The sequence below is a fragment of the Naumovozyma castellii genome, chromosome 5 (genome assembly GCF_000237345.1).
Source record: "Naumovozyma castellii chromosome 5, complete genome".
NCBI classification, from domain to species: domain Eukaryota; kingdom Fungi; phylum Ascomycota; class Saccharomycetes; order Saccharomycetales; family Saccharomycetaceae; genus Naumovozyma; species Naumovozyma castellii.
The window spans coordinates 561,959-586,712 of NC_016495.1; the positions used below are offsets into that span (position 1 = coordinate 561,959).

At 36.0% G+C, this 24,754-nt stretch overlaps 8 protein-coding genes across 8 annotated transcripts; 2 read left to right on the top strand and 6 right to left on the bottom strand.

Annotated features, from left to right (window-relative positions):
• Positions 1–9: 9 nt before the first annotated feature.
• Positions 10–795, bottom strand: COQ9 (ubiquinone biosynthesis protein COQ9; the record flags this gene model as incomplete). The annotated part of the gene is made up of 1 exon (XM_003676668.1): positions 10–795. One exon carries the CDS (start codon positions 793–795, stop codon positions 10–12), a length of 786 nt encoding a protein of 261 aa, XP_003676716.1.
• A 252-nt stretch (positions 796–1,047) lies between these two features.
• On the bottom strand, positions 1,048–2,337 carry MSS51 (Mss51p; the record flags this gene model as incomplete). Its single annotated transcript, XM_003676669.1, has 1 exon — positions 1,048–2,337. The coding sequence occupies one exon, from the start codon at positions 2,335–2,337 to the stop codon at positions 1,048–1,050; it is 1,290 nt and encodes a 429-aa protein (XP_003676717.1).
• Positions 2,338–3,195: 858 nt separating this feature from the next.
• On the bottom strand, positions 3,196–4,143 carry HMX1 (Hmx1p; the record flags this gene model as incomplete). The annotated part of the gene is made up of 1 exon (XM_003676670.1): positions 3,196–4,143. One exon carries the CDS (start codon positions 4,141–4,143, stop codon positions 3,196–3,198), a length of 948 nt encoding a protein of 315 aa, XP_003676718.1.
• Positions 4,144–4,782: 639 nt separating this feature from the next.
• Positions 4,783–5,307, top strand: RSM18 (mitochondrial 37S ribosomal protein bS18m; the record flags this gene model as incomplete). Its single annotated transcript, XM_003676671.1, has 1 exon — positions 4,783–5,307. One exon carries the CDS (start codon positions 4,783–4,785, stop codon positions 5,305–5,307), a length of 525 nt encoding a protein of 174 aa, XP_003676719.1.
• Positions 5,308–5,431: 124 nt separating this feature from the next.
• TPA1 (oxidative DNA demethylase) lies at positions 5,432–7,330 on the bottom strand (the record flags this gene model as incomplete). Its single annotated transcript, XM_003676672.1, has 1 exon — positions 5,432–7,330. The coding sequence occupies one exon, from the start codon at positions 7,328–7,330 to the stop codon at positions 5,432–5,434; it is 1,899 nt and encodes a 632-aa protein (XP_003676720.1).
• Positions 7,331–7,847: 517 nt separating this feature from the next.
• ISD11 (Isd11p) lies at positions 7,848–8,135 on the bottom strand (the record flags this gene model as incomplete). Its single annotated transcript, XM_003676673.1, has 1 exon — positions 7,848–8,135. One exon carries the CDS (start codon positions 8,133–8,135, stop codon positions 7,848–7,850), a length of 288 nt encoding a protein of 95 aa, XP_003676721.1.
• Positions 8,136–10,634: 2,499 nt separating this feature from the next.
• On the top strand, positions 10,635–11,798 carry CAJ1 (Caj1p; the record flags this gene model as incomplete). The annotated part of the gene is made up of 1 exon (XM_003676674.1): positions 10,635–11,798. The coding sequence occupies one exon, from the start codon at positions 10,635–10,637 to the stop codon at positions 11,796–11,798; it is 1,164 nt and encodes a 387-aa protein (XP_003676722.1).
• A 1,667-nt stretch (positions 11,799–13,465) lies between these two features.
• On the bottom strand, positions 13,466–14,419 carry NCAS0E02940 (uncharacterized protein; the record flags this gene model as incomplete). Its single annotated transcript, XM_003676675.1, has 1 exon — positions 13,466–14,419. The coding sequence occupies one exon, from the start codon at positions 14,417–14,419 to the stop codon at positions 13,466–13,468; it is 954 nt and encodes a 317-aa protein (XP_003676723.1).
• Between the last annotated feature and the right edge of the window lie 10,335 nt (positions 14,420–24,754).

Below are 24,754 nucleotides of genomic sequence, written 5' to 3' on the forward strand. Positions count from 1 at the left end.
AACTTAATTTTAACTTCTGGCCAATCTTGCTCTTACCAAATTAGTTGAAACCATGAACATATACCAAGCGTATTCTTCAGTATTGTTATAATATTCACCTAGTTTCATAATACGATGTAATTTATCTTTGGCAAATGATAATGTGTCTTCAAAATCTCTTGAATTATCTTGGGCCATGTATAATTTACTACTAACATATGCACAACTTACCCCTAGTCTCTTCGTATACCATGCCATATCATGATGATCCTTTTCATTCGAGAAATATATCATATCGTCAGATAATCTATGTAATTCAGGTAATGCGACATCAAATAAGAAAGAACTTGGTGTGGCTAACTCAGCAAATAGGTGTGGTATTTGTTTACCAATGGCTTTGTCCATTTCTAATCTTTTCAGCAATAAACTTTCTAATGAAGGTAACTCATTCTTTGGTGTGGTATCTGGACAGAGATTTTCTGTTAGTTCATACCTCTTGGAAACCAATTGAAACTTAATTAGCTCCATGACAGCAGGTGAAATGGAACGGAAGATTGCAGGAGAATTAGAGGCACCAATTACTGACAGCAAGGAGGAAGAAAAACCTAATTCATTTAATGAATCAGTAATAGCTTTTTCTTTAAATCCATGTTTGGGTACCCACTTCGTGAGAGCGTTCGAGAGAATCTTGTATTGTACAGATTCCTTATTATACGTCAAGGGACTCAGAGTGGCTGGTTTAACGTATTCCTTCAATGAAGGATGGTATGAGCGGTATGAAAATAACCCCTTCTTAAGGATTGATCTATTAAGCATTCTATGATAGTGCAATGGGTTCCTTTGTTGTCATCAACCCTCTTTAAATAAATTGTATCTACTTTGTATATACTCCTGTTGCTGCACCCTGTCGTTTCTTATAACATAAGCAACAGTCACCCGGCTCAAAACTGAAAATTGAAAGATCTTCAAAAACTTATTATATTAACGTTAATAATGTTATATTATATTGTATTATATTATACTATTTGTTGCTGTACTATTCATAGGGTTCGAAGTAAATGTGTAAACTCACCTCTTAATGGTTGGATATCTCTTACCTCTAAATCCTGCTATATACATGTTGAATTGATACACTTCTTGAGGATTCATGTCATTAAGTTCCCATTTGGTGCTACCAAAGACGTTCTTGGTGGGTTTCATTAGTATGTCCAATTCCTTTCCATATTTATCCTGCACTACTGCAATATCTTCAAGTAAATCATTTTTCGTAAATCCAGTGGTAAAAATGGCACACTTGGTGTCTAGTAATCCCTTCATGGTGTCTTTCATCCAATGTTCGCCTATTTCGGCAGAAGCGAACCCTGGGTGGAAGATGAAGAACACATCCATATATGGATCATATGGGAAGAAATCTTGCGCTTCATGTAACTTGTGGAAATATTCTGTATGATAAATCAGTTTTAAAGTCTCATCCACACTTTCTGTAATTGGAGTTGTTAATTGAATATATTTCTTTTTATCTTTATCATAATATGACTCAGGACCAATAAAATGGATTTCAAAAGTTTGCTCAGGGAACAAATATTGTAATTGTTTCCAGACGTGACCAGGAAGTTGTGATTCAGCTCTGGCACCTAATATGAAGATTCTCATTGGACGTGCTTTGGTAGTACTTATGACTAACCTATTTTGCATTGGATATAATGTGTACCTTAAGGCGGCCAAAGACTTAAGACCTTCTAATGAAATGGGGCCCTTTGGTTGTAAAGAGTATGGCGAGAATTGATGAAGTACTGATCCAATAGTGATTGGATAACTTAACATCTTGGTCACAGCAGCCATTTGAAATTCTGTATCCATCGAATAGAATGCTCTCGTGTAAAGGAAAAGATCCCAATTGGTCATGTTAACCATACGATCTTGACCTTGGTCACGGGGGAAATCAAATTCCGGGAACGGTCTGCCACTTCTTAAATCATGTTCATAAATATTAACTTTTTTCAATAATTCATACCTCTTAGAAGCATGATACTCTTTATCCTGTTCCCACGCTTCTCTGGAATGATGTGTTGGGATCCCCGATATTGGACACGTATAATTGATCTCTTTACCTGTCACTGGGCAACGAGCCAGTGTTCTAATTCTAGCAGCTCTTTCTCTTAAATCGGGAGATGGAGATTGGTCCCATGGATGAAATCTATTTTCTGGCGTAGGATCATCTGGTGACGTTGGTGGATCTAAGCCAAGCGCATTCCTCACAAATCCCATAAGATGTCTCGTTTGGTTGCCTGCAACGTTAAAAGCATTCCTAGGGAGGAGGGTCGTCCTGTAAACGGGTACCGAAGTTCTTAAAAACATTAAAATGAGTGATATTCTTTAATTCAAACCTTTATATTCACTTGCTCCTTTGGTACTATATGTAGACTAATGTTAATAATGGGCACTTGCAGTTGTTATTTTTGTTTAGTTGGCCATAAACGTACGTAAACGGTGAATAAATTTCCGCGTATTAGAATTATTCAATCGCCCGAGGAAACAGAAAAACATTACAACGTTAACGTTAAATCCTTTATTTCAATTGAATTGGTAAAGTTCGAAAGTCAAGCTATCTCGGTGTAAATCCAACTAATCACCGCCATGTGGTTATCTACTTTTAAGTGTATGAAGAATGTACTTCCCAACTGTGCTAATTCTAAACTTATATTTGGTCGAACATTGAGCACTTTCAATTCTCGTGTGGTCACCACTACGAACCAACTTCCCTTCATGGCATCTCTTTATAGTAAAGAAATTGTCAAAAGAACCGACTTGACATTACTTGGTAGACCTGTTTCTTTCGGTTTACCAGAGCCCGTCAAAGATCAGAATTACGTTAATATCCCTATTCAAAGGGATATGCCAAGTCTAACGAGACCAAAAAAGATAACAGATACGAAGACCGCCATTATTATGCAATTAGATTCAGTGTTGAGGAAAAGAAGGAAAAAAATGAAGAAGCATAAACTTAGAAAGAGAAGGAAAAGAGAAAGAGCTGAAAAGAGAAAACTTTCTCAGGGAAGATAGATGACCATATTTAATATTCTACTGAACAAACCACTTAGATAATTATCTCTCCACTGTATATAGATGTATGTATGTAGGTATATTAAATCCGCATTAATAATAAAATATCGTCTAAATGACAGGTACAATTTTTATTTTTAATTTACTCTAAATTTATAAAAACCTTTTCAAAATGAAAAAGGCAAAAAGCATATGTAATAGGACCATAACCACCATTATCAAGTGTTTCCCCCTCTTTGATAAAAAATTGTCATTGAATTTCCATTCCTCAAGCAAATAAGTAACCATTTTAAAATTAAGTTTACTCATTAGTTGCTCTTTATTAATAGATCCTAATTCCTCCATTGCCATTAAATTGTAGTCAAAAATTTTCTTTGAAGTTTCAATAATAATTGATTTTTCCTTCTCATTTAAGCTTTCTCTTGTATTTAATTCATAGTTCTTTTTAAATTCTAATTTTAATTTTGTTTCCTCAATGACACCATCTGAACCAAATTTAAAAAAATTTGTTCCCTTTTCAAATACCTCCTTCGAGGAAAGATGATTAAAATTTGGTAAAAATCCAAGATTCTTATAAATCTTGGATCTGATGATTTTACCCCCAGCAAATAATGCCAGATATAAGACATGACAGTAAGCGAAGATAGAGCATGGATTCTCTAAAATAGACTGATGAATATATTTAATGAATGAGTCCAGTACTGGAGGCAATTCTGTTGCATTAGTTTCCAAAAATAGTTGTAATGCTTCCTTTGTTGGGTATTCATCATGATACAATAATTGTAAATCCTTGAGAAGATTTTCAGTTCTATTAAATTCAGGTATCCATGTTTTCGAGAGTAAATTGCCAATCTTGACCTCTTCTGAAGTTGTGGGTGAGGTAGTCAATTTTATTATTTCTTCCTCGACAACTTTAAAGATGTAATAATATGTTAAAATTCCTTGTCTATATATGAACCCATGTCTTAAAGCTATGGCTAGTTTTATGCTCATCTTCTTATTGATTTTATTGTGCGCATCACGTGTTTGGAAATTTATTCGATTAGCAAGAGCTTTCGTGTCAGTTGGGGATGGAATAATAGTATTTGTATGAGAGGACATTTTTTATATAGATTTAATGTTGCAGTGTTTTTTATTTTAATGAAGAATTAGAAAAGAACTTTATAATGAAATACGGTAATCAAGATTATCTAAAAAGTAATTAAACTAGCAAAAGAGCTCAGTACTTATATATTTATATTTAAGCAGTATAAAGTGGAGAAAAACAAAGTTCAGACAGATATGGACATTACGGTGACTAAACCAGAAAAGCACAAAACACAGGTGTAAATTAGTAAAATTTAACACCTCTTGTCTCCAGATAAGAGATACATACACAGATAGATTATAAATGACTAGCTAATACACCCGAAGATATCGGTCCATCACAATAAGCCATCATTCTTTTGAATGGCGCTATTTTATTCGGAGTTAACTGATTGACATTAGAATAGAAGAAAATACAGAGGAGACAAATTCCGGTAAATCCGCCAGACATTTTTCGGAGTTTGCGGAGCATTGTAATTCTCGACGGTTCGATCACGTGATCGACTACTTTTTCTCACGACCAAATGGCGTTGAACGCTTGGATGAAGGGATTATTCTAAAATTGACAAGAAGATACGCTAGGTGAGCAACTTCTTCGTTACAATAATCAATCAAGCAAAGAGAAAAGAGAATAAGAGACTTCCTTGGCGCCAGATGATGATAAACACTTTTACCAGAGTAAGGAAAATACCCTTTTCTCCCCGCCAGCTTCGCAGCTCATTCCATACAAGCGGTCAATGTTGTGCAGCTAAAGGCTTACTTCAACCAACAATAAAGAAAAACATAAATCTTCGAGAATCCCAGGCTAAAAGCAAGACAAACTCCTCTGTAAAGGCAATTGATGAGGTGTTTGTGAAGAAATTTCAACAGGGGTCTATATATGATCCGTTTGATTTTTCTATGGCGAAAGTCAATTTAGATCGTAAGACAAAATCTCTTATAGGAACTTCAAAAACTTATAACATTAGCTATAATATTAATCCATTGGACTTGTATTCAAGTCCAAGTGAGTTAAATAAGTTTATTTCCTCTACGGGGAAAATATTGCATAGAGATGTCACCGGTTTATCAGCAAAAAACCAACGTCGTTTATCAAAAGCCATTAAAAGGGCGCAAAGTATCGGTCTGTTGTCAAAGACACATAAGCACGTTGATGCATTACCTAGAAGGAGTTTATAGTAACACTATCTAGAAAAAGGTTAACTCATGTAAATAAGTAGAATAATAAATTTTTTTTTTCTATTGTACAAATCCTCAAGTACTGAGCTACACGATTAAAGTTCTTGTTGAGTTAGTTAGTTATTTACTCATCACCGTACTCTTCATCATCAAAAGTTCTAACATCCCACTTCAATTTAATATCCCACCTACTAGATTTAGCCTCCCAACTAATGTACTTCACAAACTCTAGAACAGATTCATCTCTCAATACTAAGTTAAAAGTATTCCAACTTGCTGGTGAATTTAATAGGATGGACTCACCATTCTCATCATTCTTATAACGTTCAGCTTCAACATCATCTTCGTCTTCTGCTTTCTCCTTTGTTCCATCCATCATATAGATTTCATAACCACCAACATCTCCAGTCTCCCATCCTTTAGATGGAGTCAAACATAAAGTACCTTCTAAGACATTGTCAAGGACCTCGTTCAAATATTTCGTGTTCATTTTACATTTATTGGCCAACGTAAAGTCATTACCTGGTCTGAATCTTCTAATCAGGACTTGTTCGGTAATTAAACATAAAGATGTCAATAAAACTAAATATTTCTTAAAAATCAAACTCTTGAAAAAAATGCTTAATTCAATTAGTGATTTTTCAGTATCAATATCTTCTTTTCCGATATTAACTAATTCTTTAACCATTTCAAAATTAGAATTTTCATCATTATTCAAAGTGGTAATAAGTCCATCGGCAGTTGCCAAATCTTGTTGTTTCTTACCATCAATGTATAAGTATTTACATTTATGTGATGGCATTGCGGTCTTCCATGGATAGGCAACATCTTTAGAAAATAATGGACAATCCTTCTCCAATTCAGTTCTCTTAATTTGATTCTCAAGTAAGCTTGACTTTTCTTCATTTAGAAATGATTCAATACTCAAAAATGAATTTTCAAGGAAGGATTCTTGTAACTTGGAAATCCCTTCCTTAGTTAAGTGTTCTAGGGCAACATATTCAGATAAATAGGCCACTTCTTCCTCAGTCAAAGATGGAATCTCAGATGGGATTACTTTCATTCCGCTAGGAATAGAAAGAACATTGGAAGAATCATTATCACCACTGTTGGAACGTTCTAAAATCTTCTCAAAATGCTTAATTTGATAATTTGGCAAAAGCTCTCTTTCTTCCTTGGGGAATTCAAAATCTTCCAATACAGCAGAGTCCAGTTCACCTAATTGGGTGATGTTTTTATCAATATACGTGGCTTCTTCATTAGGAATATAACCCTTGTCACCTTCTTGTGGAATATGGTACCAACCTTGAATGGACAATCTATGCTTGTCGACTTTAACTTCTTCCACATCATGAAATGAAAACCCAGGATTAACTTTAAAGAATGCAATTTGGTTGAACTGTGGAACTAATTTTGCACATGGATCATTCTCAGGAACATTTGGCATAATGGTATCGTAGAGTCTTAAACCACCACCATAATGTGACTTCCACTTTCTATCTGGATCGGGTAAATATAGAATAAAACTAATACGTCTTGAACCGATAACATCATCGTGGGGAACTAAATGACACCCCTTTGTATAAGTATTAATACTCATGTCCGTCTTCTTACCTGATAAATGTCCAGATTGTGTAATATAGGCAAAAAAGTCTCTATATTTCTCAGAGTATAATAATTGACGTAGCTTGAAAAGATTTGGAAGTCTCGATAAATCATTCCAGTCTAGTTTAGAAAGATTGGCTAGATCTCCACTTTGGTTAACTTTGTAAATATCAGTTTCCTTTTTAGAGAAGTGAATTTCAGTTTCAATTTCTTTGCGAACTGCACGTAATAGGTCATCATCAATTAACTTAGGTATAGAGCCCCAGTTAAAAGGCTTAGAGTTGGCAATTTCATCTCTTAGCTCCTTTTGATAGTCAGGTTCCCAGATTCTCGGATTGAATAATGCTTTCAATTTATCATCTTCCAGGGTTTGCATTTTAGCTTGCGCGGCGGAATCATCACCGGAACTTCTTTTCATTATTAAAATATTACGAAATGGAAAGTTATGTCGTTATCTGCTTAGAGTCAGAAGCATAAAAGGGAGCATCAATAGTTTTCGTAACAGTGTGTCATTATAAATGTAAGAGATGAAAATCCTCAACTGGAAAAAGTCGATGTGAAAAAATTTGAATTGCATATTACGTAAGTGATATAGAGGAATTTCCTTAATAACGTCTCTTTCCCAACAATATATGAGACACATTCTAAATAATTAAATAGGTTGAACGTAAAAACAGAATAAATATATTCTATCAGAAATTAGGGTCAATAATTCAGTTAGAGGGGGGTCGTATATTATCTGCACTGTGTCATAATACTGGATTATCCATTGCTAATAATTGCTAAAGTGTTGTATTCTCTCATCATATTTACAGTATATATGCATCATATAGAGGATTGAGGAAACTTATTCAATTGGTGTTTCTCTAAAATACTGATTGTCGGTGATTCGCATTTTCCCTCATTCTCTACTTATTTAATATAACCGACTTGCTTTATGATCTTGAGTCTCCTTGATCCTTGGCAGATTCTACAACCAATTTATCGAAGGTGTACATCTGGGAGATTAGTTTTTGTCTCTTTAAAACTCCAAGATCTCTTTGTGCTGCTTCGTATAGTTTTGCTACCTTCTCTTTATCCTGTATTGGGGCATTTTCTTTGAATTTCTCCCTGGATATTCTTAGAAAGTATTCTCTAAAGTTGAAATTGTTAAATTGGTTTGAATTTCTAATGAATTGCTTATAAAGCGATAGTACTTGCAGTCTTGAAGGAGTTGCAGGCATTGATAGATATCCGTAGTAGCTGTGTCTTAAATTTGATAAAGTGTGTCAGATATTGGAGTAATTCAAGTAGTTCGATAGGCTTTCTTAAATAAGTTTGTATAAATGTATTTAATGGTTTATAATTTGTAATCAACTTTAGCTCATATTACTCAGATGATTCGCTTTGTTCCATTTTCCGGACATTGAGAGAAAATCGCTTACACAATTGAAAAGACACCCAAAATCGAAAAACATCACGTAGTACGTTTGTATCAAAGTTATATAGGATGTTCAAAAGAATTAGCTTAAAATCCTTTCTTTTATACTTTTGGTAACGACCATAAGTAAAGTTTAAAAAACTATTTAGATAATCATTTATTATGTTTCAGTACTTTCGCTTTCTCTTATGTTAACTTCGACAATTCTGTTGAAATACTGTTAAATTCTTACAGAGCTCTCAGTTTATGTTTAACTAAAGTACGAGTTAAAAGTTGGACCACATATTGTGATTACGCTTGTCAATGTTGTAAATTCTTTGGTTAACTATGTAATATGCACAAATAACAATCACTAAGAAGAAGAATTTACTGTCTAACTCAGATGAAACATTTGTTCTTTATATGCTTTTTCGTTTTATGAGAGTTGTTTTCGGAAGAGTGTGCACGTCAGGATTAAGTGCAATATGTTCGAAAACCGCCCCATAAATTAATCTTTGCAGTGATGGTGGGTAATTAAATGTTTTCAAGTAATTAAATTGTATTTGAGGAAGTACTTCGGTGAGGACTGTTGCTGCTTGGTCTTTGGTGCAATCTTCTTGTTTACAATCTCTCTAATCTTGGCAATAAGTGTCCCGTATATTGCAAAAATCAACCTAGTAATATTCAATAGTGTGGTACGAGCTGCAAAGTGCTCGGCTGCGGTTGAAGATAGTGGATTCGTTTGGATGAGAAGGTGATGGCGCCTTCACCAAGAATAATAACATACACAAATATAGGTCAAATACGGTAAAGTTGACGTATTGCCATGTGAGGGATATGAATTGATCTTCATCTGCAGCTTCGTACCTGCCTTACTGGTTCGTAACGATACCCTAGTCACCAGGGGTTTTAATACCCTATAAGCTGCATCCAAATGCACCACTTTTGGGTTCCTTAGAAAGCTGGACAAGAGAGCAACCGAGTACGCAATGTCAGGCCTACCAAGAGTAACTACAAAGTTCGAGCAAGAAGTTGTTCTTACCCCCGGAATTGGGACAGTGTAGCGTTTTAAAAGCAGTATTATCACAGAAAAACTGCAGTTTCTGGATGAATTTCCTCATATGCAATGTAATAGGACAAGAAGAGTTCTGATGACATTTTATAGAAAGAAATTTGTTAAAGGGGCCTAGGCCTTCATACAAGCTAATTCCAGGACATGATACCTCCACCAATGGAACCATCAAATAAGCCACCAACCTGTTTCACAGCTGAGACTGTTACTGCTCTTGATAACGTTTCAAAAACCAACAGAATTAGACAACTTCTGACTGGGTCCCCTATTTGACCAATCGATTAAAGTCTGTTAGAGCTTCCAATGAACTAATGAGACCGCAAAAACAAATCATATCGAATTATCGAGACGTATTTCTCCGATCCAAAAGGTGTCGTTCTTCAAGATCATATTTCAGTCGTCATCCACAGTAAGAGGAGAGACTGTCCTACTAATCCTCCACATGACACCCCACATTTTCTATCCACTAGGATGTCTACTCTCGATTGTTGTGATATTAATTTGGTTCTGCTTCCTCCCAGCATTTTACACAATCATACAGGGATTCCACAAGAGATCAGTATTACTGTCACGCATGCTCAAGCAGTTAAACATGAAGGGAAAATTATTGCAATGGTAATTGGCATCAAGGGCCATTGTCAATTGGCGGAAAACAAGATGTTCATCTATTACCATGTGATATTCCCTCTGCTGTTGCTGCTGCTGCTTCAAATGAGAAAGCTCTACTGGCTCAACGTCTGCACACCTCTACTTCCTCTGATGTGCCTTCCAAATCGCTTTTCGAACTCCAATCTTTCAGATGCCAATTTGATTCATCATGCTCTTACGACCATGATTTCTGCTTTTTCTGGTACAGTCCCCAAAGCTCCTTAAGCAAGCTATGGCTAGTTCGGATACTGATAACTGGTTAGCTACCCGCTCCATTAAACTTCAAGCATTCGATAACCATTTATCTTACCTCCAAACAATTGTAAACCACTTGGCTCGCGATGGGTTAGCTATAATCTTACCGACCTTTGGTGGCTTATTAACAGTTTTGGTTGAGGCGGAAATTCTTCTATCGTTAGACGAAATTCACTGCGCAAAACTCACGGAACAGAAAAAAAATTCACATAGCAGTATGTTAATCCCTTTACTATGAGGAACACCCAAATTACTTCGATATATATGTGCTTTGACGAATAAGAGATCATTTCGATAGCCCCAGCTTAACAGCAGCGCATTTATAGGAATTGAAAGGAGTCATTAATTATGGTTAAAGATACAGGGTATTATGATGTGCTAGGTGTGCAGCCAACCGCAACTCCAGCGGAGATCAAGAAGGCCTATCGTAGAAGAGCAATGCAAACTCATCCAGATAAGCATCCGGATGATCCTGAGGCTCAGGCTAAGTTTCAAGAGGTTGGTGAAGCTTACCAAGTCCTTAGTGATCCTGGATTAAGGAGTAGATATGATGAATTTGGGAAAGACGAAGCTGTGCCACAACAAGGGTTCGAAGATGCCAACGAATATTTCACAGCCATATTCGGGGGTGATGGATTTAAAGACTGGATTGGTGAATTTTCTTTGTTTAAAGAATTTAATGAAGCTTCTGAAATGTTTGACGAGAAAAATGACGATATGACAAATAAGCCTCAATCAGAACATACAGGGGTAATTCCACATGAAGGTGATAAACCTGGCAAGAAAGCAGACAAAATGACAAAAGAGCAACGTGAAAAATTACTTGAATTGGAGAAAAAGAGAAGAGAAGAAATGTCAAAGCAAGTTGATGAACTATCGAAAAAATTGAACGCAAAGATTGACGAATACCTCATAGCTGTTAAGGAAAATCATCTGGATGACTTTGTTCGTAAATTGGACCAAGAAATTGAGGAACTAAAGTTAGAAAGTTTTGGTTTAGAATTGCTTTATTTGATTGCTAAAGTCTATAAGACAAAGGCGAATAACTTTATTATTTCCAAGAAAACTTACGGCTTTTCTAGGATATTCACCGGTACTCGTGAGAATGCTAGAACAGTAAAGTCCACCTACAACTTACTGTCTACTGGATTAGAAACCCAGAAGGCAATGGAAGAGATGAGTAAAGTTAATCCTGATGAACTTGATGCTTATGAACGTGTGAAATTTGAATCTATGATGGCAGGAAAGGCGTTAGGTATGATGTGGGTCATGTCCAAGTTTGAGTTAGAGAGAAAATTAAAGGATGTGTGTAGTGCCATCTTAAATGATAAAAAAGTTCCATCCAAGATTCGTATTGCAAAAGCTAAAGCCATGCTCTTTATAGCGGATAAATTTTCCAAGGCCAGAAGAACTCCTGAAGAAGCAGAGGAAGCACGTGTATTTGAGGAATTGATTTTAGGTGAACAAGAAAAAGAGAGAAAGAGGGGAATTAAAATAAAAGTTACTATATGAAGATAACGTAGAAATAACAAAAAAAAATTCTTTCAAAAGGTGCCATGAAAAACTCCCTTCACAGCCCTTCAGTGTAGTTGCAAATTTGACAAATGTCAGCGACCCCTGTGGTTTTTTATTTTGTATATTAGCTTACTATGTATAGATTATACGGTATTCAAATTAAAAATATGAACTTAGGCATTCTTTTGTTGAGCTAAACTTTGCGTTTATGTTTGAAGCAGACACTGAGAGTTAGGTATTCAATTTTTTAATAAAGCTTTAGATTGATCATGTAATATATTTTTTTTATTCAAACATTTTTACAATATACAATATTTTTTCTTCGTATCTTTTTATATATATTATTCAATTAAAATATATGTGAACTACTTTCACATATTTTTCTATTTGGGTGGAAATATCATCTTCAAATTGTTAAACATATTGCACGTAGCTCATCACAAATAAGAACGACAGGTATTTAGAGGTAGTCAGATAAACCTATACTATGATAAATTTTACGAGAATATCCTACAATTTTCATTCTACCTTTGAACAACTGTCAAAGATTTCCTTTTTTCACAATAAACTTATCCTTTGCATCTTTAGAATATTTAGTTCAAACAGACTTGTGTATTATGACTTTTGAACAAGCCTAAATTTATCAGAAAAGTGTAAGTGTACCATGTTCAATAAAAACTGAATATATCTAAAAATAATTTCCTCCGCTACTTACCTACCTACCAATGTCCCCGAGAACCCAGACACTAACCTCTCTCTACGCGCTATTAAATCTTAAATGTTGAAAGGGTTAACCCGCTACTCGTTACAACCCTAGGGTTAAGATAAACCTAAGCCCAAAGCCCTGAAACGTGGTGACATAAGCTTGTCGAGATGTAACTAATTTATCCATGAAGTGTGTGAAAAATTTCTTTATGGTATTTTTCACTATCTGACTACTTATTACTTCACTTTACTTTATTGTATATTAATTTATTTATACTTTACATAACTTTTATATTAGAAAAAAACAAGCGATTATTACACCATTGTTTAACTGTAATAATAATGTCTTCGAACAATGCACCCACGAATGGTACACAATCGTCATTCATAAACGATACTCAGCCCTTAACCACTTCGGCATCTTACTCTATCCAAAATCTGCGTCAACAGGTTATGAGCCCTGTTGCTTTAGCCGAAGATGCACTATTCGTTAAGTTAAGTGGTGCTACTAATTTTAAGAGATGGTATCAAAATACCGTATTAGACTTTGTACCCTTGTGTATAACACCTTTAGAAATAGAACATGTTGGACATAAAGTAACAGAATTTGGTTTTAATGAAGGAGCTTGAATAACAGGAGCAATCTTATTGTATAAGTCTACACCAGGATGACCTAACCGTGCATGTAGCAATACTGATTCTGGAACATGTGTCTTAGGTTGAGACAGCAACCGGTTCGATGAAATAACAGATGAATCAATGGAGACAGCATTCCCAATCATGGCATGGTGTGCATATGAGTGTTCCGCACGATCTAATACATAGAGTCCTCTTTTTCCGTGACCAATAGAATAAACCACATTTGGTTCATAAAGAACTTCAACAGTATCTTCACTGAAGATAAACTTGGTTTTTGCAAACCTAGTAGCTTTGCTGATGGAAATCAAGTTACATGGCATTTAAGGAACATATGCGACATCATGAAATGTAAACTTACCAACATTAATCGTACCATACCCTTTGATTGGAACTTTACCAGCCACACCAGAGATAGTACCACCATAAGTGGAAGAAAGATCCTGAAATTTCTCTCTCTCATTACAAACATGAATAGTAGTTCCACTGTCAAACAGCCAATCTAACTTAGAAATTTCAGCTTCTTTAGCTCTAGTAAATAGAGCAACAGCATCGAATTCAATGTTAGTTGAGTCATACGCAACAAAACCAAGATGACCTACACCTTGTCCAGGTACGGTGGCAAACCAAGCATTAGCTCCAGTACTTTGAGTACGGTGGGAAGATTGAGCAGCTGGATGACCTTGACTACCTTGGGCAGACTGAGAAGGCTGAGAAGGCTTTTCAGATTGTCCTAATTGTTCTGCTGGTTGCTTGAACACATGAGCATTTGGAATACGTTCCTTCAATGTTGGACACTCCTTTACATGATGATTTCCACTGCATACGTAACATTTGAAATTTCCTTTCTTCTTATGTTGATTGGAATTGTTACGTATCCATTTCTTTGTTGCAATCATCGCAGTCTCAGATGTTGGTTTAGTCTCTCTTCTCATTCTCGAAACTACCTGATCAAAGGTGATCGATTGCTCCATACCATGGAAGTCAAGACATTGTTTTTGATATTCAGGGGACATTGCCATTAAGAAACATGCACAAAACACATCTTTCTTATACCGCTTGTTTTGTTCGAACGAAATACGAACATCATTTGATGAGGAATGGTAGAAAGCTAAATCAAACTCACTAGGTAAGAATACCTTTTCAGCAACATCAATAACCCAGTTAATTCTTTCTTCAATTCCTTTCTTTGTCATTGGGACAAGCTTGTTCCAAACTTCAGCAACATTTTCAACGGTAGAGATGTCATATTTTTCAATTAATGCATCTAACAACATTTTGGAACTAACATTGGAGATTGTATTTTTGTAGAAATCTTCAATGAACCTTTTTGCATCTCCTTCGCATGTTCTCTTTATTAATGTGAATAAAGCATTATCCACAGTTCTTCTGATGACATCAACAATGTTGTCATTTAAGGAATATCCAGTAATAGAGGCTTCAATATTACCTGTTCTGGCATATTCATCCCATTCAGATGAATGAGCAATAAGATGGTTATTCAAATTTTGATACCATCTGTTATTCAAGCTCCTTCATTAAAACCAAATTCTGTTACTTTATGTCCAACATGTTCTATTTCTAAAGGTGTTATACACAAGGGTACAAAGTCTAATACGGTATTTTGATACCATCTCTTAAAATTAGTAGCACCACTTAACTTAACGAATAGTGCATCTTCGGCTAAAGCAACAGGGCTCATAACCTGTTGACGCAGATTTTGGATAGAGTAAGATGCCGAAGTGGTTAAGGGCTGAGTATCGTTTATGAATGACGATTGTGTACCATTCGTGGGTGCATTGTTCGAAGACATTATTATTACAGTTAAACAATGGTGTAATAATCGCTTGTTTTTTTCTAATATAAAAGTTATGTAAAGTATAAATAAATTAATATACAATAAAGTAAAGTGAAGTAATAAGTAGTCAGATAGTGAAAAATACCATAAAGAAATTTTTCACACACTTCATGGATAAATTAGTTACATCTCGACAAGCTTATGTCACCACGTTTCAGGGCTTTGGGCTTAGGTTTATCTTAACCCTAGGGTTGTAACGAGTAGCGGGTTAACCCTTTCAACATAACCCTTTCAACAAAACGTTTTATTAACATACCCTAATGTACTGGGTAACAAAATATTAAAGTATTAACGATTATGATTTTGTTTTATGAAATACTTTTTTAAGATCTTTCCGAAAAGCAACGTTTTTTCAAACCGCTTTACATAGTTTTTTTTTAGTTTTTCAATTTGGGCCATGAAAAAGGCTCCACAATCAAGGAGTCACTATGGTGATAGTCAAAAATAGAAAACCTGTATAACATATAGAAAGGTGGAGGCATAGTCGTTTATGACTTTGCCGGTGGAGGGCTGGCGCGAAGGTTCTTGCGCTTTTCCCGCCACTGATACACAATATTTTTATATATATACATGGAAGAACGTTTAGCTTCGTTAGACCATTATGAGCGTTAACTCACCAGGTTAACTGATTGATTGAAAGAAAACCCTTAAGCCACCACTCCATTGATAACAGTCCTGCGGTTGGTTTCTATAATAATAAGGTACCAGTAGCTTTTACTTAAAGTTTAGTTTTTCCGATATCAAGACGACCTCTCTTTAATTCTTAAATTCCACCCTTTCTGGACTGCTACGATGTTACTGGCTTGATGGATTCTCATAACGTGGTACACTGACTAGAGCACTATTCTAGGAATCGTAATTCCTGGTGCTGGGTTTGATCTTGTAACTATGCATGAATATACCGTTTCTGTCTCTTTGTTCTTGCGACGACGTTAGGACGAATTGAAAAGTTTCATCATTTTCTGACGTTGCTATCACCTTTTTTGATGATATTCTTCAGTTTATTAATGATATATTTCCTTTCTTGGCCAGAGTAAGCAGAATGATTCCAGGTTTGCTAATGAACCATCAAAATCATAAACACGTTTCAAATTGAATTTTGAGCTTCCTAGCATATTTAATGCAGAACCATGACGACCAACAATGACTGCAATACAACACAGACCATCTTACAATAAGAACAACGAATACTAAACCCTGGGCAGTATTCTAGATTTGTGCGACTATAACTAAAACACTTCAGACAGATACAGTTGCTACAAAAATCAACTGAGGATCATGGATTACAGTAGGTATTACAATTTTTTAAACGTGTAGGATGGGGAACAATGGATCCTAATAAAGTTTGTAATAAACGTTGACGTTGTTACTTATAACTTGGCTTCACGGATACCTTAGCTACAAAGCTCCTTCAACTCAGGGGCACCATCACCTATTATATCATTATTATGACAATATCTGTTAACAGGGAAAGTGAGCATGTTAATCTTTGCAAGTACACACTAAATAAACACTTCCACTAATATGGCATACAGGTAAACATAAAAATACTGAATTAAGTAGGAACACTAAATTTGCCGGATTTTGATGAATTTCGTTGACAGACTTTATTAATATCAATGTGCAAAAAATATAAAGACCAAGATTGTGTAGTTGGAGTGGGATGTGGTCTTTTAGAGATATTTGTTAACATTCTGGACTTCAGTGCTAATTTGGATTTTAGATAGAGTGTGGCAAAACTGAAAAACTAAAGTTGAAGAACTGAAATAATTAGTATAATAGAGACTAATATACCACTGGCTAAGAAGGGAAGTATGAATTTTAATGGCAGCTTCTAAGTTACAGGTGGTAAAATAATACTTTTTTTCTTACAATTCAAATTAAATATTTTGACTGAAATAATAGATCATTGTTTCGGAGATGGAAAAAAAGGTGCCAAGTATGGGTGGTATTTAAACTTTAGTAGATTTTGAAAAGGAAAAGATATCAATATTTTGGTTGTTTATTGTAACTTATCCATGATTTTACTCAATTGATGAGAAAGTGGTTTACCAATGATGATACGTTGTTGGAGTAGAGATTTAACCAATCGAGAACTGAATAAAATCTAATTGTAATGCACAGTTAGATCCATTACTTTTCGAAGTACGAAAAACAGGTGATACAAATAAAGGGTCACAGCTTCCGTTTTTAGGATAATGGATGTGCATCTGTCATAGATAAATATGATCCCAAGTTTAAACTGTAAAGTCACTAAAGTTGGTAACAGATCCTGAACAGGTTTCCTCAAAAAAACAAAAATTTGCTATCGAGGTTGTCTTGCAGTAATTTGATAAGCTGAAAACCCTTTAAAAATAATGGAGCGGGTAAACACTTAAGGTATGTAATTTTCCTTCCTTTTGGAGGACGAAATCGCTTTAGGGTAGTTTTTATGAAACGAAGTAGATGTTGCTGATCTCTATGATAAAAAATATTAGACGTACTTCCACAGTTAATTCATAGATATCGTTAGTTGAAGGTGGCACTAGAAACTTGCCATGGTTGCGAAGGCAGCTCTCAGAATACCACAATCAACCGTTTATAGCATTCTTAAGATATTGCTGTCTCTTACCCTTGCATATATTGTCCTCTGTGTTATTGGATGTATCAGACCCAAAGAATGAACATCATCTTCTAGGTGACAAGTCCTGGATTTAAGTAAGGGAGTTTTCGGATTTTCTGTTTGTTTTTGTCTTCGGTAGATAATACACACTAGTATCTTGCTCTCTGATTGTTTTGAGGCCCTTTGGTTGAGTGAGAGTGGTGGTAAATCTTAGATCACTCAGAATGGGGACTTGGGATAGGTACTAAATAATGTTCTATATACTTTCAATCCTAGTTTATTGGTGGTACCAAGAACTGTAGGAAAGGTGATGGGATTAGCTTGAAGTCTTCCGCAAAAATACTAATAGTAAAAACTGCAGTTGATTTGTTAATAGTTGTCTCAACAATTTGAGATTTATGACGTTTATTTTTACGACGTAGCTGTTCGATCATTCTCATAGCTGATGATTTAGGATAAGGGATGTTGTGTATCATCAAAATTGGTTAGAGCTGGACTATAAGTATGTTCAACAAAGTAGTACCGGTAGCAAATTCAGACAAAAATCGTGAGTTCGAAGCAGATGATGGAATATCTGGAGGCGAGCTAGCTGAATTAGTTAAATTAGGAACTGCAGTTAACATAACAATATGAGATAAAGCAGAGGTACTCAATCCAAATATAATATCTTTCAGCACAGATATAGCAAAAGCATGGGAATCCTCAGTTCGCTTGTCCTTTGCTAGCTGAAATACTGACTCATCAAACTTAACCTGACTACTGACAAAAATCTTATTAGACGGCAGGTAATAGATTCAAGACTATCGACGATGTGTACCAAATCCAACATGAATACTCTAAAAATTTTGTTGACATAAATTTCCCTTAACTATGGAATGAAGGGACAGTAACATAAGCACGGGATCCAAAGATCTTGATATGAGCTATCTGAATGGAAGTCCGGAACCAAAAAATTGTTCCATAAGCAACAAGGAATGACTCCTTTTTGCCAGGCACCTGTAAGCAACAGAGCTTTATGTCATAAAAAGGGGGAACTTGACCGCCAATCCACAAGTAGCGTGTTTCTCTTAATTAGACGATTGGGTCCTTTCCAGCGCACGATTCTGCAAACTAGGATCAAAAACAGTGACAAAAGTCAAGCAAGGTATGGCTCACGAACGTACTGACTCGATAACTACTACGAGAAACAAAGTGGTTCTCGAGGCGGAATCGTCGATAATCGTCGACTAATCCTATAGCTAACAGAACGAATAACAAAGAAAAGAAAACTTTCAATGAGTCCACCGGAAAAAATATCAAATGGAGCTTTATTATTAATACTCCACTCAATTCTTAAATCAAAAAGATGGAAAAGGGCTTAAGGGCGGCTTAGACTTAGGAAAACTTCAATAGTTTTTGGGAAAATGGAAAACAATAACTGTAAAACAGTAATGTTACGTTGAGTTCCATAGCTGTTCGAAGAGCTAATGTAGGAAAATCTTCAAGGGAGGCACCAGGAGTGGATTGAGGTTCTTCAAAATACAGTAGTCTGTAGAGCATATATCTAAGCGATCTGCATATAATAAACTGTGCGACATAAAGGAGTCCAGGTGATCAGTATCGCATAGCATAGATTTGGGATCAACATGATTGTAATTGTGTTGGACAACAGGCATAGTGTATTCTTTGTGTCAAAGCTTGTGATTAAGTTACCAAAGGTGGACAGTGAAATCCGCACCTTCATCAGAGTTAGTGTTTTTTTCAGGTATAATAAGACTCGTAGTATTAGATGTTAAATTCTTGATCCACTCTGTCGAGCGTGGATTGTTTGGACTCACAATTACCTCTGGCATGTTTTTTTGAATCTTCTCAATATCGTCTTAACAAGATCTTCACGAACGGATTTGGGGTTGGAAGGGAATTGATGAAGTGTTGAATAATAGTATGGTCTCCTTTGAGGAGATCCATTCCAAAATCACTAATTCTGAACTTAAATTTTCAACAACTTGCGCCAGAATCATTCCATCCTTTTTAATTTTCAAAGTTAAAAGGCATTGGCGGTAAAAAATAGGCACCAGCTATAAAATCTTGGGCTTCTTATCCAATGCCAAACAACACGCAACCCTCGATAAGCCACTTCTTCATGAAGTGTGTTATCACTTAGGTAATACATGGGATGATTTACAGTCAAGAATCTTGAGATTTGAATTCTTTCAATTCCTTTAGTTTCTGGCTATCTTTTCTCCATTGAGTTAAAAAAAATCAGCCTTTCTGGTCATCCAATCACTGATATTATAATTATTTGAACTCCTGCCTAGGTACATAAGTTCCTCGCAGCCTTTGGGTTATTGAAAAATTGATAACTGACAAGTAAAAATTCGGTTATATCTCTATTTGGTGGTTGGGTTTGCTATTTCAGTCTTGATTCTTTTCATTTTTTTTACTTTTTATATTTTTGGATGCTAAATGTTAAAAATGTTAAAGGTCGATGTTGGATAATTGAGTTTTTGATGGTTTGATATATGGAAATATGATATCTGATATTTGGTTGATTAATTTTTTAACCTTGAATACTAGCTATGTGGACACTAGGCCTTGGATCTTTGGGACCTGAAAATTAGATACTGAATGTTGGCATAGCTGGGAACCGCAGAGTTGGATGCTAACTATTCAAATATTTGTATGTGACAATGAATATTCAATGATGGAGGTTAAATTTTGGATATTGGATATTTTGATAATTAGTCTTTGGGTTCTGATAATTAATAATTGATATCTGATATTTGGTATTGGTAATTTGGCCAGGTGGATTGTTGAAGGTTAAAAGTTGGGTATTTGGAAAATTAGGTAGTAAATAGTTGGAGTATTTAAACTTGGATACTTGGATACTTGGAATACTTGATAGTTGGATTACTTGATACTTGATTACCTGATTACTGGAATATTTGGAATACTGGAACACATGGACACTTGGATACTGGGACACTTGGTTATTTGGACACTTGGATACTTGGATACTTGGAATACTGGAATACTGGAATACTGGGACACTTGGATACTTGGAATACTGGAATATTTGGAATACTAGAACACATGGACACTTGGACACTTGGATTACTTGATTACTTGATTACCTGATTACTGGAATAATTGGAATACTGGAACACATGGACACTTGGATACTGGGACACTTGGTTATTTGGACACTTGGATACTTGGATACTTGGAATACTGGAATACTGGAATACTGGGACACTTGGACACTTGGATTACTTGATTACTTGATTACTTGATTACCTGATTACTTGAATATTTGGAACACTGGAATACTGGAGACACTTGGATACTTGGAATACTGGAATACTGGAACACATGGACACTTGGACACTTGGATTACTTGGTTACTTGATTACTTGATTACTTGATTACTTGATTACTTGATTACCTGATTACTTGAATATTTGGAATACTGGGACACTGGGACACTTGGATCCTTGGATACTGGGACACTTGGTCATTTGGACACTTGGATACTTGGAATACTGGAATACTGGAATACTGGAACACATGGACACATGGACGCTTGGATTACTTGATTACTTGATTACTTGATTACCTGAATACTTGAATATTTGGAATACTGGAATACTGGAATACTGGGACACTTGGGCATTTGGACACTCGGATACTTGGATACTTGGATTACTTGATTACTTGATTACTTAATTAGTTAATTACTTGGTTGTTTGGCAACTTTGCAAAGGAATTTAAAAGTCTTTCTACATTTGTGTCGTTGGACTAAGTGGCACGAAAAATATTTGACATAGGCGACTGGGTAACAAATATCCTACCAAAAAACTCACTTCGGAATTTTTCACGTAGTGTATTGTTCTCCTTTAGGCCCAAGATTTCAAGATTGCCAAATACGATAGGACTGACCCATGTTTATCGCCTTCCGCTACAGCAGGGTTAATTACCAAACTCACTAGCTCTGGAGGTAATCTTAAGAAATGGGTTAATGTAGTCGTCAACACTTTTCATCATATTGAGTTAGATTATTCCAATAAAAGAACCGTACTTAAGCCTTTGTTTTTGGGAAATGGCACATCGTTGACTCCTGATTAGCAGCATTCTCCTCAAGCGCTCCCTCGATCAACCACATTTAAAGGAATGGTACAACACTATCCTAGAAGGACTCTACTAAGAGCTCGAAGAAATGAACTATTCAAAATTCCAATCCTTAAAACATTGATTGTATCACTAAACTAATGAGAACCTTACTACCGTAATATTAATTCACTGTCTACTCATAACTAACCAAAATAATCAAAAAAGTGTCGACCAAAGGTGACCGACAAAGAGGTACCTGACGTTATATACAACCCAAATAATAATGGTTGCCAAGTTCCTATAGTAGTGAGTGATACTCTGTGTGAGACTGAGAAGGCAGCTAGATTAACTTGTCTATTCAATGGTCAGGAAATGTAAGTATTTTCGATGGCTGAATGAAAGATAATGTGACCACTTTGCTTACTACTAAGGGAGTATAACTTTCTACCAGGACGATGCTTCAATGAAGAGTGATTATAATGGTCATAATGCTGATGCTATTCTAATAATGTTGAAACAATCGGTAAAACAATCGGTAAACAACAGGCTCAAATGATCTTGAGAATGAAGATTAGGTTAAGGTATCATAACCCGCATTTTTGCAGTGGAAAGACAAACCAGAAGTATCTGCCAAGCTAGCAGCCAGAAGGTGAACATAGCATATGACCCTGCTGTTATTTCATCCTCAATGATGAAAAAGGAACTTTGGGATTCCTGCTGGCTCTAGTGAGAGGCGGACTTGAGAGAAATGTAAGTGCAGATGATCTGCCATGTTCCTTCACTCTGATCTCAAACACATTGCTATCTAATCACCTCCATCAATAGGGACCGCAGTTGACATACAAGAAGGAAAATGTTCATTACTAAAGAAGACTGTTTATGGTATTTACCTAACACGAAGAGTGCCTGGGCCATGAAAAGATTTTGATCAAACACATATCCTAAGTAAGAACTTATAATATAGAGCAAGCTAATGCAGAAAGAAACTCAAGGGTGAATTAGATCAGAAAAATATGAGGTATCCTCAAAGACTTTACTCACAAAAACCATTCTTAGCGAGTGCCATCATATTAGAAGTCGAATATCAGTATATCCAATACCCTTGGATTCACGAATGAGTGCAGAGGCACCAGCGGATAAGGAGCCAGACATTTTCAAGATCTGATGGAGTGGAGAGGGCTTTCGTTTTGCCCTCTTGGAATGTGGTACGTGCTATCTACATACATATTTATATGAGACAACGTTTCTCATGAACGACTTACATACTTAATGTGATGTGTATTGTAATATGTAGTATTAAAAAAAAATCAGATAAAAAAAATAAAATAAAATAAATGCTGTTGAAACAGATGAGAACCCCAAAAATATCGAAGAATCTAATAAACAAAAAAACAGTATACACAAAAACCACTAACGTCCCCAACGTCCCCAACGTCCCCAACGTCCCCAATTCCCCCAACTCCGCAGCGGCTCCAGCATCCCCAGCACCCCAACTCCCCAGCTACCTAATGCCAACTTGCCAATGCCAGCGTCCCAATGCCAGTGTCCCAATGCCAACGTTCCCAACGATCCTAACTTCCCAACGTGCGTAGCGTCACCAGCGTCCCTAACGTCCTCAACTTCCTAACTTCCCAACGTCCTTAACGTTTCAACGTCCCCAACATCACCAATATTTCCGTCATCACTGGAAAGTAATCAAGTAATCAGGTAACCAAGTAATCAAGTAATCCAAATATAGTGCTTTAATCTGTGTAATGACGGAATTGGCTAGTTAGTTAGTCAATTCGTTAAATAGTTAGATAGTTAGTTAGTTAGTTTGGTCAGATCGCTCGTCGGTTCATTCGCTGGCTTATTGGTTAGTTAGTTCATTGGTTGGCTGGTTCATTGGTCGCCGGGTCATCGGTAGCTGGTTCATTTTCATAAATTCATTGGCAAGTTAGTTCATTTCATTCGTAAATTCATTAGGTAGCTGGTTTCATCGGTTAGCTAGTTCGTTCGCTGGATTGTCCGCTGGTTTGTTGATTTATTGGTTAGTCAGTTAGTCAGTTAGTCAGTTAGTCAGTTAGTCAGTTAGTCAGTTAGTCAATCATTCAGGCAGCCTGTTACCCGAGAATAAAATTCCAGGATAGCTCCAACCAATGGCTGGATCCCGGTTCTCGGTTGAATCGATACTGGCATTTTCGAGACCTTCTTCTATGGCACAGTGGTGTTCGTGTCTGCGTCTAGAAAAGTCCTCAGTGTAGTTTCTGTTTCCTTGATGGCGACGATTGTGGTGGTTATGACGATGCTTGTTGCTGGCTCCTTGTTGTTGCACTTCTTGCACTTGATGGCGGCGATGGTTGCGGTGGTTACGATCATGTTGCTCTTGCACTACATCTTCAGACTCATGAAGTTGTAAAGATTTTAATAGTGCTTTATCAGTCAATCCACCTTCACCGTACTTTTTGATAATTTCATTAACGGTTACTTTCCTAAATGTTGGAATTGTACAGTTAATCTGATCTTCACTTGACGAATTGTCAGAGAAGTTTGAATTTAAAGAATTAGAAGTACAATTAATTGGTGCCTTACTTTCTTTTAGCTTTTGGTCGTTTTCTATACCTTTGTGATACTTAAGATAATATCTACAATGGGTCCTCAAGTCGAATGCTGAGTCAACAGTTATGGCTTCGGTGATCTTTTCCCTGAAGGCATTATTCAACTCAGTGTAAATATTGTCACAGAGATCAGATTCAAACGGAGTATGAGGATGACAAAGAGATACTTCAAAGTTCACAGGATTTTGGAATATGGCAAACCTGCCATAATCAGTACAGATTTCAGATAGATCATATTTTGGTGCATCTTTCAATAATTGTAGGACTTTACGCTTGAACCTACGGTTAAGCTTTTTAAAATAAACATGGTTAGCATTGACAACAGAAGATGGGCTAACAGAAGATGAGACATGGCAATTATTGTCAGTAGAAGATGGTGTAGCAGCAAATGTGACGTGACGGCTATTGGCAGAAGAGGAAACATGATGACCAGCAGCAGCAGATGTCTGTGTAGGAGTAGAGGAGA